The 14,604-nt window shown below is 64.1% G+C and overlaps 1 protein-coding gene across 1 annotated transcript; it reads right to left on the bottom strand.

Annotated features, from left to right (window-relative positions):
- Positions 1-3,531: 3,531 nt before the first annotated feature.
- Positions 3,532-10,109, bottom strand: ENPP7 (ectonucleotide pyrophosphatase/phosphodiesterase 7). The gene is made up of 6 exons (XM_070393465.1): positions 9,733-10,109; positions 8,843-8,988; positions 6,794-7,420; positions 5,749-6,013; positions 5,160-5,257; positions 3,532-4,167 (listed from the first exon to the last, which is right to left on the bottom strand). Exons 1-5 carry the CDS (start codon positions 9,983-9,985, stop codon positions 5,175-5,177), a joined length of 1,374 nt encoding a protein of 457 aa, XP_070249566.1. The 5' UTR covers positions 9,986-10,109; the 3' UTR covers positions 3,532-4,167; positions 5,160-5,174.
- Between the last annotated feature and the right edge of the window lie 4,495 nt (positions 10,110-14,604).

Here is a 14,604-nt window from a genome sequence, read left to right as displayed (position 1 = left end):
CCCCACGACCCACACTGGGGATCGAGCCCACAACCCGGGCCTGTGCCCTGACCAGGGATCAGACCCTGACCTCCTGGTTCCTAGGTCGACGCTCAACCACTGAGCCACTCGGGCCGGGCACGTGGACTCCTTTTTATTTCCATGCCCAGGCAGAGGCGTGGCGGGGGTCCCCAGGCCGCAGGGACCAGGACAGGAAGCCCGGACCCCCCAGTCCTTCGGGACCTTTTATGGAGGAAGGGTGTTTGCAGACGTGATTCAGGGTCCGGAGAGATCACCCTGGATTCGCCGGGAGGGTCCGGAGAGATCACCCTGGATTCGCCGGGTGAGTCCTGAGTCCCGTGACCAGTGTCCTGACAGGACGGAGGGGACGGACAGGGAGCAGGGCTCCCGCGCGGGATTGTGGGGCGTGTGTGCGTGTGTGGCAGGGCCGCGAGGGGCGTGCACAGCGTGGGGTGGGTGCGGTGCGCGCGTTATGCGAGTGCATGTGTTTCGTGTGTAGATGGTGTGTGTGGGGTGTGGTATGTCAGCGTGTGCCCCGTAGGGTTCCGTGTCCCTCCCTCCCGAGCCCCCAGCTCAGGGCTCAGAGCGGGACCCTCACTCAACCCACGCGAGCTGAGCGGCGGGTAACCATGGCAACGGATGCTCCTGCAGCCCCGAGAGGCCGAGGCCGGGTGGCTGGGTGGGGGCGTGCGCTGTTCACCCCGGGACCGGGGGCGGGGGGAGGGTCCCAGGCGCCCCTCGACTTCAGCGGCTGCTTGGGGAAGGGGGCGCCGCCTCCCGGAGCTGCTCTAGGGGGGACGGGCCTCCGACAGCGGCTTTGGGGCCTCGCCTCGCGGGAAGGCCCAGGAAGGCCGGCGGGAGGCGGTGTGTCAGCCACGGTCCCAGCACCGGGACTGGCCGCTGCGAGGCGTGGCCGCGCCGGGACTCTCTCCCGACCCCGCTCGAGTCGGCGGAGCGACATGAACTTTGGGCGGTGAATCGATGTGTCGGTTTTCAGGCTGCCCCTCCCGAGCGCCTCTGCCCAGCGGCCGGGACGGTGCAGGGCGCCTGGGGACCTCAGGGCCAGGCCGCAGAGGGAGGCCCCCCACGCCGGCCACGGGAGGCCGAGGGCTGCCTTCCAGAAGCTTCCCGGGTGACCACACCCCGGGCAGGGAGAGGAGGGGCCAGGAGCGTGGGCAGCCTGCACAGGTTCGCGGCCCAGCCTCCTTGATCCACTGGGTCAGGCCTCCGACACCCGCGCTGTTTGTTATTCATTCACTGTTTTTAATGCAACTTGGTCCTTTTTTTGGAAATATGTCTTTATTGATTTCAGAGAGGAAAGGAGAGGGAGAGATAGATAGAAACATCAATGATGAGAGAGGAACATCACTGATTGGCTGCCTCCTGCACGCCCCCCCACTGGGGATCGAACCCTCAACCCGGGCATGTGCCCTGACCGGGAATCGATCTGTGACCTCCTGGTTCATAGGTCAACACTTAACCACTGAGCCACACTGGCCTGGCTTTGACTTCAGTTAATTTTAAAATAAAGTAAGTGGACAATCAGTAGCACTTGCCCAAACCTAAAGGTGATCACGGAAACAGGTACCACGCACATGACACGTGCAACGCTGCATCCTGGCAGCTGCCCCCAGGGCTCTGGGCTTGGGGCCTGCGGCTGCACCAGGGAGGTGCCCAAGGCCTAGGCCAGTGATGGCGAACCTATGACACGCGTGTCAGAGGTGACACTCGAATTCATTTTTGGGGTTGATTTTTCTTTGTTAAATGGCATTTAAAGATATAAAATAAATATCGCCGAAACCAGTTTGGCTCAGTGGATAGAGTGTCGGCCTGCGGACTGAAAGGTCCCAAGTTTGATTCCGGTCAAGGGCATGTACCTGGGTTGCGGGGCACATCCCCCGTGGGGGATGTGCAGGAGGCGGCTGATGGATGTTTCTGACTATCTCTCTCCCTTCCTCTCTGTAAAAAATCAATAAAATATATTTAAAAAAATAAAAAATAAAATAAAATAAAATAAATATCAAAAATATAAGCCTTTGTTTTACTATGGTTGCAAAGATCAAAAAATTTCTATATGTGACACGGCACCAGAGTTAAGTTAGGGTTTTTCAAAATGTTGACACGCCGAGCTCAAAAGGTTCGCCATCCCTGGCCTAGGATCCCGGACCAGAGACTCTGCTGGAGAAACAGGATGGGGGTGGGGGGGTGGGGAGGGGGGGTGTCGCTCCTGAACGGAGCACGTGGAGCACGCGGGCCTCCCCGCCCTGCGCTGAGGGCTGAGCCTGTTAACTGCTCTGCTCACTGGCCCAGGTGGTGAGGCAGGTGCCGCTGGCCTCGATGCACAGGTGAGGCCGGAGTGGTCAGCCGCCTGCCGCGGGCCGCAGAGCCCGGAGCTGCGGAGTGCTGGAGCGGGGCTCAGGTGGCGCCCGCATACTCGCTGCTCTCACAGCCATGCAGCCCGAAGCCGGCTCAGGCCCCTCCCTCGTTCCTGCCCCGGCGTCAGCCAACCCATGGGACTTTGAGGAGTCACCTGTGACGCCAGACGCCTGGGCTGGCAGTTCTTCATGTGGGACGGACCAGGTTCTTTCTCTTTTCTGTTTGAAAAAGCCAATCAAGAGGCTAGGCCAAGCAGGCCCGGCCCTTGTGGGCTCTTGGCAGCGTCAGGCCGGGCACCTTTTGGGGACCTGGGGGCCGGTTTGGCCGCTCCGGCACCGGCACCAGCACCGGCGAGTGCTCACGGCACCTGGGAGGTGGATGCACTTAGAGACATCGCCTGGCCCCGTGACCACGTAAGGACAGGAGGCCCGTCCTCAGTGCGGGCGGGCTGGCCTGGGCATCGGTCGGGGTTGGGCTGCAGGCAGCGGGCTTGGGGGGTGCTTCCAGGAACCCTTGGGTGAGGGCCACGGCGCTGCGGGCCTTCAGGCGGAGCTGCCGGTTAGGCCGCTGTGGGGGGAGGCTGGGATGGATCCTGAGACCGGATGGCCCTCCGGCCGCAGGGAGAAGCCAGAGGCCCAGGTGGGGAGGAGGGAGTCACAGGTGAGGAGCAGGCGGGTCCTGGGGGGCCCATTGTGGGGGGACAGGCTGGGGCAGGAGCTGGTGTGACTCAGAGCCCACGCTCTTAACCAGTGGGTTTGAGCGCACAGCCCTTGAAGTGGCCCAGCGTCCGTGCGTCTGGGTGACGAGGGGCTGGACAGTGTCCCTTCGGGTCCTGGCCTGGCCACCCCGCCCCCTCTGGAGACAGGCGATGCCCACTCTCTCTTGAGAGCCCCCAGGGGTGTGTTTATTCCTGGTCGCCCCCCCCCCCCCACAGGCTCACACATGTGCTCACGCCCTTCTCCCCCTTCCCCCCAACGGGGCGCTACTGTTTGCCGAGTTTTAACGTGTTTTTTGCTGAACAGTGTGGCTTGGAGGTTCTCATTCCCCATCTTGTCACAGGAGCCCTCTGGACCCCCAACCCTTTTCCTTCTCATGTGCAGCCCACACCGCACCCCCTGTCCCTGGCGTCCGACCGGAATGAATGGTGCCGCGTGGTTATCGTCCTGAGGATCAGGAGTTTATTCCCCGCCGGCAGCGGCAGGACTGGAGCGGCAGGCTTCGGGGAGAAGTCGCACCCACGCCGGCCGGGTGCCTTCTAAGGCCCAGGGGTGTCCTTAGCCCACGGGCGCTTTCTGGGGCGCAGCATCCTCCCGTGACCGCGCCCGGGAGCAGCAGCTGGCCAGCCCCGATGGCGACGGGCCCGAGGCCGGGAGTTCGAGGGGCAAAGCCTCGGGCTGCCTGCCTGGCCCCCTCCGGGGCTGGACGCCAAGGTCCGTGGTCCAGGACAGGGTGATACCTTCCCGAGCGGGGCTCTCGCGCGCCCCCGTGTGGCCACTGACAGAGGCGCGGCTTCGGGGACAGGTCCTGCAGAGGGAGGAGGGAGGAAGGAGGAGGGAGGAGGGAGGAGGGAGGAGGGAAGTGTCAGGTGCCGGTGTGGGCCGTGGACCTAGTGGGCCTGGGCCTGTGCGTTCGCAGCACCTCAGCCTGGGCAGGGGCCGGACTGCCAGCGCCGTAACGACGGAGCACGGGCCGGGGCTGAGGGGACACTGAGGCCTGCAGTGCGCCGTCTGGTCAGCTGGGCAGACAGTCCATGGTGTCCGGCATCACCGCGAGGGCAGCTGCGGAGGCTTCCTGGCAGAGGGTGGGGTGGGGTGAGGACGGGTCGCTGAGGAGAGGAGGTGTGGGGAGCGCGGGTGGGGATCAGGCGTGCGGGCCCATCCCTCTCAGTCTCGCTGCCCTGACCTCCTGGCGGCTCAGATGCTCCGTCCTTCACGGGCTCAGGCACCCCCAGGGCCTCAGGCACCCCGAGGGCCTCAGGCACCCACCCAGCCTCAGGCCCGTTTCCTTTGTCCCCCACTCCACCCACCTCCATCTCGAAGGCCCGCCCTTAACGCATCGGAATCGGTTCATTGCCCCTTCTTCACCCTGCCACCAAGACGTGCTGCCCTGACCTCGGGTGACCTCCGACCTCGGGTGACCTCCGAACTGGCAGTACCTGTCCCTACCTGTGCTGCTGCCCCGTGTCTGTGCCCATTTAGTCACCACGTCAGACCCTGGCGCGGCCCTGCGCCCCCCCTCTATGCCCCGTCCTCCCGGCCATGGTTCCCTTTGTCCTATCGCCTCCTGGCTCCCAACGGGCAGATGCCGGGCTCAGGGCCTGGCTGCCTGGCTCACTGCGCATCCACAAGCCCGACGGAGCCGACACCCAGCGGGCCCCACTGCGTTCTCTTAGAATGAATGACTTGCGTCACTCTGGCCAGAAGGCTGTGACATCACAGGGCAGAGACAAGGGGGCTGTGACATCACAGGGCAGACAAGGGGGCTGTGACATCACAGGGCAGACAAGGGGCTGTCCCTCAGCAAGCCAATCCTCTGAGCTGTCTCTCCCTGGTGTTCCAGGCCCCCCACCCTCCCCCCCCGCACCCCCTTGTTGCAGTTTTGAGTATTTCCCTGCTTGTCCCCAAGCACAGAGCCCCACAGCAGAGGGGGGAGGCTGGACTGTCTGCTTCGAAAGAGCTGCTCCAGGCCCGGGGCCCAGGACGGACCCCTCTCTGTGGTGGGACAGGGCCCGGGTCTACGGGGTCCCAGGGGTCCCAACCTCCCTCCACCTCCTGGGCCCTGACCTTGAGCGATGGGCATTATGCGACCTTGGCCAGGAGAACTGCAGCCACCAGCAGGCCTGTCATCAGGACGGAGCAGCCGCCAGCCAGGGGGGCAGATCCTATGGGGAGTCGGAGGGCCCCATGGGTGAGGGACGGGGGAGCGTGTCACCACCCCAACTCCTCCCAGAGCCGCCCCACGAGCCCCCTGAAGTCACCTCTCAGCACCCCTCTTGTTCCCCTCCCCAGCGCACCGCCCCCACCCCCGTGGTCCAGCGCCCAGGTGACCTTTGCCACTGAGACGGGTCAGGGGGGTGGGGGTGGGGGTGGGGAGCTGGCAGAGGGTGACTCCAGGAAGGAATCCCTCTGTGGAGCCTGGGCCCCCCGGGACCAGGAGCCTGGAGGGGCTTCACCCCAAAGGCCTGCCCCTGGGCCGACATCCCTGGTCCTCAGTCTGGCACCTTGAACACGCTCCTGTCCCTGTTCTCCGCCCACACTGCTGAGGACAGGGAAGGAGAAGGCGCCCCACGTGCTGGGGGGCACCTGTTCCAGGGCAGGCACCCCGTCTGCAGCCACGGGGGGCGGGACCGTGCAGGGGAGGGCGGGGCCTCACCTGAGTGGGTTGTGGTGGACGGGGTGCTGGGGCCCCCGTCGCCCTCGGGCGTGAGCATGGGCAGCAGGGCGCGGGGGTCCCCGTCGTTGGCCTCGGGCTCGATGCGCAGCAGCTTGCACAGCAGCTCGTACACGTGGACGCTCTCGAAGGGCTCCACCTCCAGGCCCCGCCGGAAGCTGGGGCCCACCGCCCGGAAGATGGTCTTCATGTCCAGGGCCCCGTTGTCAAAGCCGTGCTCCCCGTTGTTGAACTGCACGTTCACCCTCTGCGAGGTGGGGGGCGTGGGGCATCCTGAGTCCTCGTGGGACTCCCGGCCTCCGCCCCCTCCCCCAGCCCCCCTTTCCCCCAGCGCCCCTGCATCCGGGGCAGAGGAGCCCCAAAGAGTTTGGACATGGGGGCGGGGGGTTCTGAGCCTTAAGAGGTTGGTGGCCTAAAGCCAGCACCTCTGCCAGGACCCGTGACATAAACGGGGACCCCAGCACCGGGGACCCCAGCAGGCAGGCGGAGCTGCCCCAGCCGCACGGGCTCCGCCAGCACTTCCTCCCGGCCCCTCCCGCTGCCTGCATCTCGCTTCCCTGAGCACCGCCCTGGCCTCTCTGAGCGGCCTGGTCCCTGTCACTCTCATGGCTGATCTCCCCACACGTCACCCTACATGAATGTGCACACAAGCGCACACATGCACACAAACACACAGACATATGTGCACATAAGCATGTGCACACACATGCACACACAAACACACATGTACACAAACATACATGCACGCCCACACATGCGCAACACATACACAGGCACTTGTGCACACAGGCACACCGTGCACCAACGCACATGCACACGTAACATCACACAAACACGGCGTGTACACACGTGTGCCCATGTACATGCAGGCACACCTATTGCATAGTGATGACTGCATCCCTTTGGTGGTCAATGTCCCTCAGCTTGGGGACTAGCTAGGAATAGGGGGTGCTCTTCACAGGGCTGGGAAGAGACCCAGCAGCCCCCCGCCCCGCCCCGCCCCACCGTGCACGCGTGCGCAGCTCACCCCGTGGATGACGTAGCCAGGGTCACTGTACATGAGCAGGGGCGTGATCCGGGGGTGGCTGGCGTAGTGGAAGGACTTGGGGAAGTCCTCCTTCTTGTAGACGTGGAGTTTGGGGTGCGCGTCCTTGATCGCCTCGTACACCTTCTCCAGCCGCCCCTCCTTGGGGAGCAGCATCCCGTTGGGCCCGTAGTCCAGGAGCTCGAACTCGATGTCCTGGAATTTGAAGTTGGGGAACTTGTGGAACTCCACCAGGTCGCCGGCCTTCTTGTGCACGGTGGTCATGCCGTGGTCGGACGTGACGATGAGGTTGAGGCTGTGCTCCAGGCCGCTGCGCCGGATGCTGTCGCGCAGGTAGCCCACCGTCCGGTCCACCTGCTGCACCATGGCCTTCCTCTGCGGGGACTCGGGCCCGAACTTGTGGCCCGTGGAGTCGGGCTCCCCGAAGTAGAGCGTGACCAGGTCCAGGCCGTCCTGCGTGAACCAGCGCATCACTGTGTCCACGTTGGCCCTCCACTCCGCCTCGTCCTTGTAGTTGTGCAGGATGCCCTCCTTGCGGCTCAGCGTCACGGCCGTGCCTTGGTAGGTGACGTTGCCGCCGGGGAAGAAGAAGGAGCCGGCCTTCAGGCCCTGCGGGAAGGCAGCCATGAGGCACAACCCCGCCGGGCCCCCCGCCCCGGCACAGGGCGCCCATGCCCGGCGTGTGTCTGCCTGCTCGCCCAGCCCATCCCTGTGCCTACCGCTGTCCGAACCTTTCCATTTTCTTTTTATTTAAATTGATTTTTTGTATATTGACTTGGTATCCTGCAACCCTGTTGAACTTACTCTTTTAAAAAATATATGTTCTTATTGATTTTTAGAGAGAGAGGAGGGGAGAGGGATAGAGAGATGGAAACATCAATGAGAGAAACATCTTCGAATGGCTGCCTCCTGCACACTCCCCACAGGGGAGGGCGCCCATAACCCGGGCATGTGCCCTGACCAGGGATCCAGGAATCGGACCGGTACCTCCTGGCTCCTGGGTCACTGCTCAGCTGCTGAGCCACACCAGCCGGCTGAGCCTCCTCATTGGCTGAGAGGCCTCTCTATCTGGGCCAGGCCGAGGCTATGGAGGAGGGAGCAGGTGCGCGGTGGACTCACACTAATGAGATGACAGACAAGTGTCCCGGGTATGCGGTGTCCTCACTGCCGCGGGGCCCCAGGGCGCTGCCCGGGGGCTGGGGTGCCCCGAGAGCCCCCCTTTCTGGCCTGCAGCCCGGCCTCTCCCTGCCATGTTCACGGCCAGGAGTGCGTCAGCCCCTCCACCGTGCCCCACCCTGTCCTTCCAGCCTTCACCCTGATCATCCGTCCGTCCGTCTGTCCGTCTTTCCATCAACCACTTGCTGCTTTATTTACATAGACCCACCTGTCCCCCCAGCTGCCTGTCCCATGTGGCCGCTGCCCGTGCAGCCCCCCAGGCCAAGTTCTCAGCCTCGGTGCGGGGCTGGGGCGGCGGGAGCGCGGGCCGGGGCATGGGGCCCGATGGCCATGGGGTGCCTGAGCCTGGCGTCGGGCAGCTCCATCCGGAGCTGGGGGCTCAGACTTGGGGGGTGCCCTCCCCTGGACATCATTGACAAGGAGCTACACCCCCAGGGCCAGGAAGCCCTCAGGACATTTCGGGGTGATGGCGTTCCTGGGCTGACAGACAGCTCCATTTATTTAACCTTCACCCCCAGGGTCTAGCTGCCCAGCCTGCGAGGGGTGCGGGCGGGGGAGGGGACAAAGCCCTTTTGTGGTCACACCCCTTTGTGTCACGTGGGGTCCTTTTCCTGTGCGACCCCCTCCCCAAATGCCAAAGGGTCCCCAGGGGTGGCTTCCTGTCTGACTGGGAGGATGGAGCCGCCCCTCTGGGTCCCAGGCTCCGGGGGGCACCGGGCAGGACTGGGAAGCCCCCCCAGATCCCATGACTGCCCGGCACGCCCCGGGGACCACGCTGCCCGCCCTTCTGTGCCGGGAGCCCGGGCCTCCCCGGGGCCGTGGCCTGCCCGCGCTTGGGCGGGGGTTGGGCGTTACCTGCCTCTGGGCGGTGATCCAGATGGGCACGCTGCCGTTGTCCCACCAGCGCTGGACGCCCAGCGTGGCGTGGTAGGGCAGCTTGAGCTTGCTGGTGGTGTTGTAGAACATGTTGTGCACCACCCCGTGGTTCTCGATGTACTTGCCTGCGGGGGGTGGAGGGAACGGGCCAGGCTCATCACCACGGTCACGGGCACGTGCTCCGACCCGGTGGCCCAGCCCCGCCCTGCCCCACCCCGCGTCCGTGCAGTACGCACTGGGAGGCATCGCTTGCAGCCTTATCAGTTTTAGCAAAAGATCAGTGTGGCCCTGGCTGGTGTGGCTCAGTGGATAGAGCGTCAGCCTGGGAACTGAAGGGTCCCGGGGTCGATTCCCATCCAGAGCGCTGGCCTGCAGACCAACGTGTCCCGGGTCCGATTCCCGTCAAGGGCATGTACCTCGGTTGCAGGATCCTCCCCGGCCCGGGCCCTGGTCAGGGCTCGTGCAGGAGGCAACCAATCGATGTGTTTCTCTCACATCGATGTTTCTCTCTGCCTTTCCTTCTCTCTCCCCATTCTCTCTAAAAATCAATGGAAAAATACCCTTGAGTGAGGATTAAAAAAAAAAAAAGATAAAGCTGGAGCTGCAGACTCATCTCTGAGTCCCGACCACACTCACCTCCTCTGGGAGGCCTCCTGGGTTGCCCCCAGGCTGTTGCCAGGGAGACCACTGCCCGTGTTTATCCGCTATCAGATGTCACCAATGCTGGAGGCTGTTCTCCCCAGCGAGTGCCCCCTCCTGGCTCACCTTTGTCCCCACACGGTGCCCTGGGACAAGGCTGTGTGCATTCCCTGTCCCCTTGGCTTCTCAGCCCCCACCACCCCCAGGTCCCATTCGCAGGCGGCACTCACCGGTGACCAGGGTGAAGTGGCAGGGGCTGGTCATGGTGACGAAGGGGGGGGTCATGTAGCGCGCCTTCACGCCGTCCCGCGCCATGGCGTCCAGGTTGGGGGTGTCCACGTCCTGGTCGTAGTCCCAGCGGAAGCCGTCGAAGGACACCAAGAGCAGCTTGTGCCGGGAGCCCTGCCGGCGCACGGGCACCCCGGCCCCCAGAGCGAGGAGGGCGGCCAGGGCCACGGCCAGGAGGGCAGCTGGGTGGCTCATGGTGGGTTGTCTGAGGCGCCGGTGCCGGGTGTGTTCCTGCCACGGACGGAGCAGAGCAAAGTCCCAGGGTCACCGGGCCCCTGCTCCAGGCGCCTTTGCGAGCGAGTCTGTGCTCTTACCTGTGTCTCAGGAGGAGGCCCTGTGGCCCGTGGCCGTGTCACCCGCCTTTATTGCCCACGCTCCTCCCCCGTGGGCGTGTGCCCTCCTGGGAGGGGTGGGGGCCAGGCCCGAGGATCAGAGAGCAGAAGGGGCCTCCACGGGGTGGCCTGGCCTCCACCCCCTCTCTCGGTCCCTGGGCCCCGCTCACTCTGACCCACAGCCTGACATTTGGGGAGGCCTTTGGGGTCTGTGGGCCTTGGGCCTGCCTGGGCCAGGGCTGTGGGAGGGGCTTCCCAGGGTCAGGGGGCCGAGGGCCACGGGAGCCCAGCCTGGGGAGGGCCTCTCGAGGGGCCTCCTGGGGCGGGGTGGGCGGAGCCACCCTGTGGGCCAGGTCAGCATAGCCGCGCCTCCCTCTCGTCCCTGTGGATCCTCAGGGAGGCGTGGGCATGGGCAGCCTCGTCAGCAAGGTGGACAGGAGAGGGGTTCCCTTGTCACCTGTGCTCATGGGTGGGGGAGAGTGTGAGAGGAACCCTGGGCAGGGCACGTTCTGTTACTATCTTGTCTCTCTCTATCTCTGTCTCTCTATCTTTATTTCTCTCTATCTCTCTCGCTCTATCTCTGCCTCTCTATCTCTGTCTCTCTATCTTTATCTCCCTTCTCTCCCTATCTCTCCATCTCTGTGTCTTTTCTGTGTCTCTCTCCCTACCAACCTTTTTTATTTTTTTTATTTTTAATGCCCTTGACTGGAATCGAACCTGGGACCCTTTGGTCCACAGGCTGACGCTCTATCCACTGAGCCAAACCGGCTAGGACTTACCACCCCTTTTTAAAAATTGAATTTATTGGGGTGACTTTGGTTAATACCCCACCACCACCTGATGGAGCTGCTCTCTGTACCGGACACTGCTCTAAGTTCTGGGGACCCCGTGGTGAGGGAGGCAGGCGTGCTCCCCGACTGTGTCCATCTGGTTGGGGACACACACGATACAAGGACACGAGTAGGACAGGCAACAGTGAGTCGCCTCGGGGAGTAAAGCGGGAGACCAGATCGGGGTGTCCGTGGGCAGCACCTGATGGGCGGTGGGCAGGGCCTCCTGAGAGGGTGGTTCTGGGGGGCCGAGGCCATGGTGTGCAGTCCGCGTCCGTAGCCCTGCAGCGGCAAGCAGGGCCCTGGCACCCGCGGGTCTAACAGAGGGGCAGCCCGTTGCAGGTCAGGGTGTGGGCAGGAAGCAGGAATGGGCTGGGTGCTGGGCGGCGAGTGGTGGTGCCGTCCTCAGGCCGTGGCCGTGGCCGTGGCCCAGACACGGTGGTGGCCGTGGGAGCCAAGGAAAGGGAGCAACTCGGGGATGTCCAGTTCCCACGGAGCAGCTGGGGTGATGGTGTCACCTGTGACAGGGGTCAGCGGGAGGTCACGGGAGGAGCAGGGCATGGACGAGGGGCAGGAGGGGCGCGCTCGGGCTGAAGCGGGAGGCAGGCCGCAGAGGAGCCTGGATTCTATGCGAAGACAATCTAATACCTAATCTAAAATTGAATGTAAAATCCCATTCTTCCCAAGAAGATGGCCACCAAGGAGAAAGACTACATTTCCCAGCATTCTCTGCAGCGAGGCTTGGCCATGTGACTACATGCTGGCCAATGGGACCAAAGAAAAGATGATGAGCCCGCTTGGGCCTCTGCCGCAGCCCAGGTGTGCTGCACCCCGTTCTGATTCTGCTCCCTCTGGTCCCCGAGCTCAGATGAGGGGCGCTGCCTGGGGTGGGGCCGGCGCCCCACGGAGAGAACCAGCTGTGTCCTGGGTTTTGTGTCCGTCTCCGCAGGACCCGACCCACGCGATGCTGGGACGATGGTGCCGGGAGTGGCTTCCGTGCCGCTGCTGCCAGGGCAGGGGGGCCCGGGCATGCGTGAGGGGCTGCCCCAGGGTCACGGGGTGAGGCGGGGCTGGGCACCCACCTGGGCTGGTCTTTCCTTTTATTAAAAGACATGTTTTTGTTGATGTCAGAGAGGAAGGGAGAGGGAGAGGGAGAGAGAGAAACATCTATGATGAGAGAGAATCATGGGTCGGTCGCCTCCTGCACGCCCCCCACTGGGGATGGAGCCCGCAACCCGGGCCTGTGCCCTGACCGGGAATCGAACCCTGACCTCCTGGTTCCTAGGTCAACGCTTGGCCCGGGCTGGGACGAACCAGCTGCCCAGCTCTGGGCCAGTTTCCGCTGGGCAGAGGGACGTGCGGGCTCGTCCCCTCAGGCCAGCGTCCGGGTCCCGGCCACCTGTCCTCCTTCCTAACCTGGTGCATGAGCCAACGCACGGTCGTCTCCGAGAGGGACACTGTGCCCCGCCTCCTGGCGCAGTGCCCGGCGCACAGTAGGCATGGCAGGACCCTTGGATGCGTGAGCGAGAGAACACAGGGGGAGATGAGCAGGCCCACCAGGGCGGCCCCTGACTGACCCTGCTCTCCTGGTCTGTGCAGCAGGACACCCTACAACAGGACTCGCCGGGCTGGGCGGCCACCATGCGGCCTGGGCTGGTGAGGGAGCAGGGTCAGCTGGGGGGCTCCAGCCTGGGAGGGATTAGGAGCCCCCGCCCCCCCTCCCCCGCGGAGGCTGGGACGGGCCTGCTGTCCCGACGGCGGGTTTATCAGCTCGAAGGTCCCTGTATCAATGGCCCTGGACCTTTATCGTTTCTCAGGGCTTTATCTCAGCAGCCGCCTTGAATGAGGATTAATATTTTAACAGGATTATGTGCTGCTGCAGCGCTCTCTGGGGACATGGGGCACTCTCCGCCCTCACAGCCTCTCCCCTCTCCCAGCCTCGGGGTGGGGGGGAGGGAGGTGGAGGTCTCTGGCTGGGCCACCCTTTTCAGACTCTGGAGTGGGGTGGGGGACCTGGGGATGGGGGACCTGGGGGGGCTGGTTAGTCTCAGAGAGCAGGTGTGTCATGGCAGGGGGGGGCGGGCGCGGCCTGGCAGCGAGGTCCCATGGACACTGCAGACTGTGTCCTGGGTCAGCAGCTGGACGCCGTGGGGAGAAAGGAGGAAGGTGGGGCTGGAACGAGTGAGAAAGAGAGATGGGGGAGGTGAGAGGGGGAGAGAGAGATGGGGGGTGAGAGAGAGAGAGAGAGGGAGATGGGGAAGGTGAGAGGGGGAGAGACAGATGGGGGGTGAGAGAGAGAGAGAGAGGGAGATGGGGGAGGTGAGAGGGGGAGAGACAGATGGGGGGTGAGAGAGAGAGAGGGAGATGGGGAAGGTGAGAGGGGGAGAGACAGATGGGGGTGGTGAGAGAGGGAGAGAGAACAGGAGAGTCTGCTTTTTGGCCGCCCCCTTGGCCCAGCCCCTCAGCCCCTGAGCGGCGCGGCCTCTAAATCTCCCAGCGTCACACCTTGATCTTTCACCTCAAAAAAGATTTCAGTTTCTATCAAAGTTTTTTCTTTTTTTTTCTTTTGTATTTTTAATGTATTTCTATTGATGTCAGAGAGGAAGGGAGAGGTGAGAGAGAGAGAAACATCGATGATGAGAGGGAATCACGGATCGGCTGCCTCCTGCACGCCCCAACGGGGGTTGAGCCCACAACCCGGGCCTGTGCCCTGACCGGGAGTTGAACCGTGACCTCCTGGTTCATAGGTCAACGCTCAACCCCTGAGCCGTGCAGGCCGGGCCTGAACCACAGTTTGATGAACGTGAGCTGGCCCTGCCCTCACTTGGGTTCTGGGTCTCCCTCCTGGGCCCACACCCTGTGCTTCCACCGATGGGAGGGGCCCCCTCTGTGCAGAGCCGCTGGCCCCCAGGAGACAGGGCCGGGCCATGGGGGTTGGGGGGGCCGGGCCGCAGGACCCATGCATGCTGCCACCCCCTTTGCAAGTCGAGTCCCCGCAGATCCCCTGGTCCCCACACAGTGACTGTCAGGTCCCCCCTCAGCCTGCGTCCTCTCCGTTCCCGGGTCCTCCAGGGGCTCCGACTCAGGCCTGGAACCTTCCAGAGAGTTTTTCCTGCGTGTGTGGCTTTCTGTTGCCCCAGCGCTGAGCTCTGACGGGCAGGGGAGGGGGCTGAGCTGGCCGGCCCTGGGCCGCAGGGCAGCATCTGGGCCTTTCCAGCTGTGGGGGGTGGGAGGTGTGGGGAGGGGGGGAAGGTGGGGGGTGTGGGGAGTGGGGGGGTGAGGGGGATGGGGCCGAGGCTCTAGGAGGTTCGAAGGTGGGGGTGGGGGGGGTGCTGACTTTGCAGGATGCCGGGTGCCAGGTGCCATCTGCTTATGGGGCGGTGATGCCAGCGCCCCCCCGCCCCTCCACCCCGCGCTGGGGGAACTATCTCCAGGACGGTCTGTTTTACAGCCTCTTGATAGTGAAGAGGGACATTTGAGGCAGATAAGCGACTACCTTTGGCCACGATGGTGGATAAGGGGCGGCCGGGATGTCCCTGCCAGGCCGCTCCTCCCAACGCATCAGCCCATCCGGGCTCAGGGGCGCGGGCCGCCTGCAGTGAAGGTCCGGGGGCAGGTGGTCGCCCGCACCGGCCCTGCCGCCGGCCCAGCG

Source organism: Myotis yumanensis, unplaced genomic scaffold, assembly GCF_028538775.1.
Source record: "Myotis yumanensis isolate MYYU_CA2020_CCGP unplaced genomic scaffold, mMyoYum1.0.hap1 SCAF_16, whole genome shotgun sequence".
In the NCBI taxonomy this organism is placed as follows: Eukaryota; Metazoa; Chordata; class Mammalia; order Chiroptera; family Vespertilionidae; genus Myotis; species Myotis yumanensis.
This window is presented reverse-complemented; position numbering and strand designations above follow the sequence as displayed.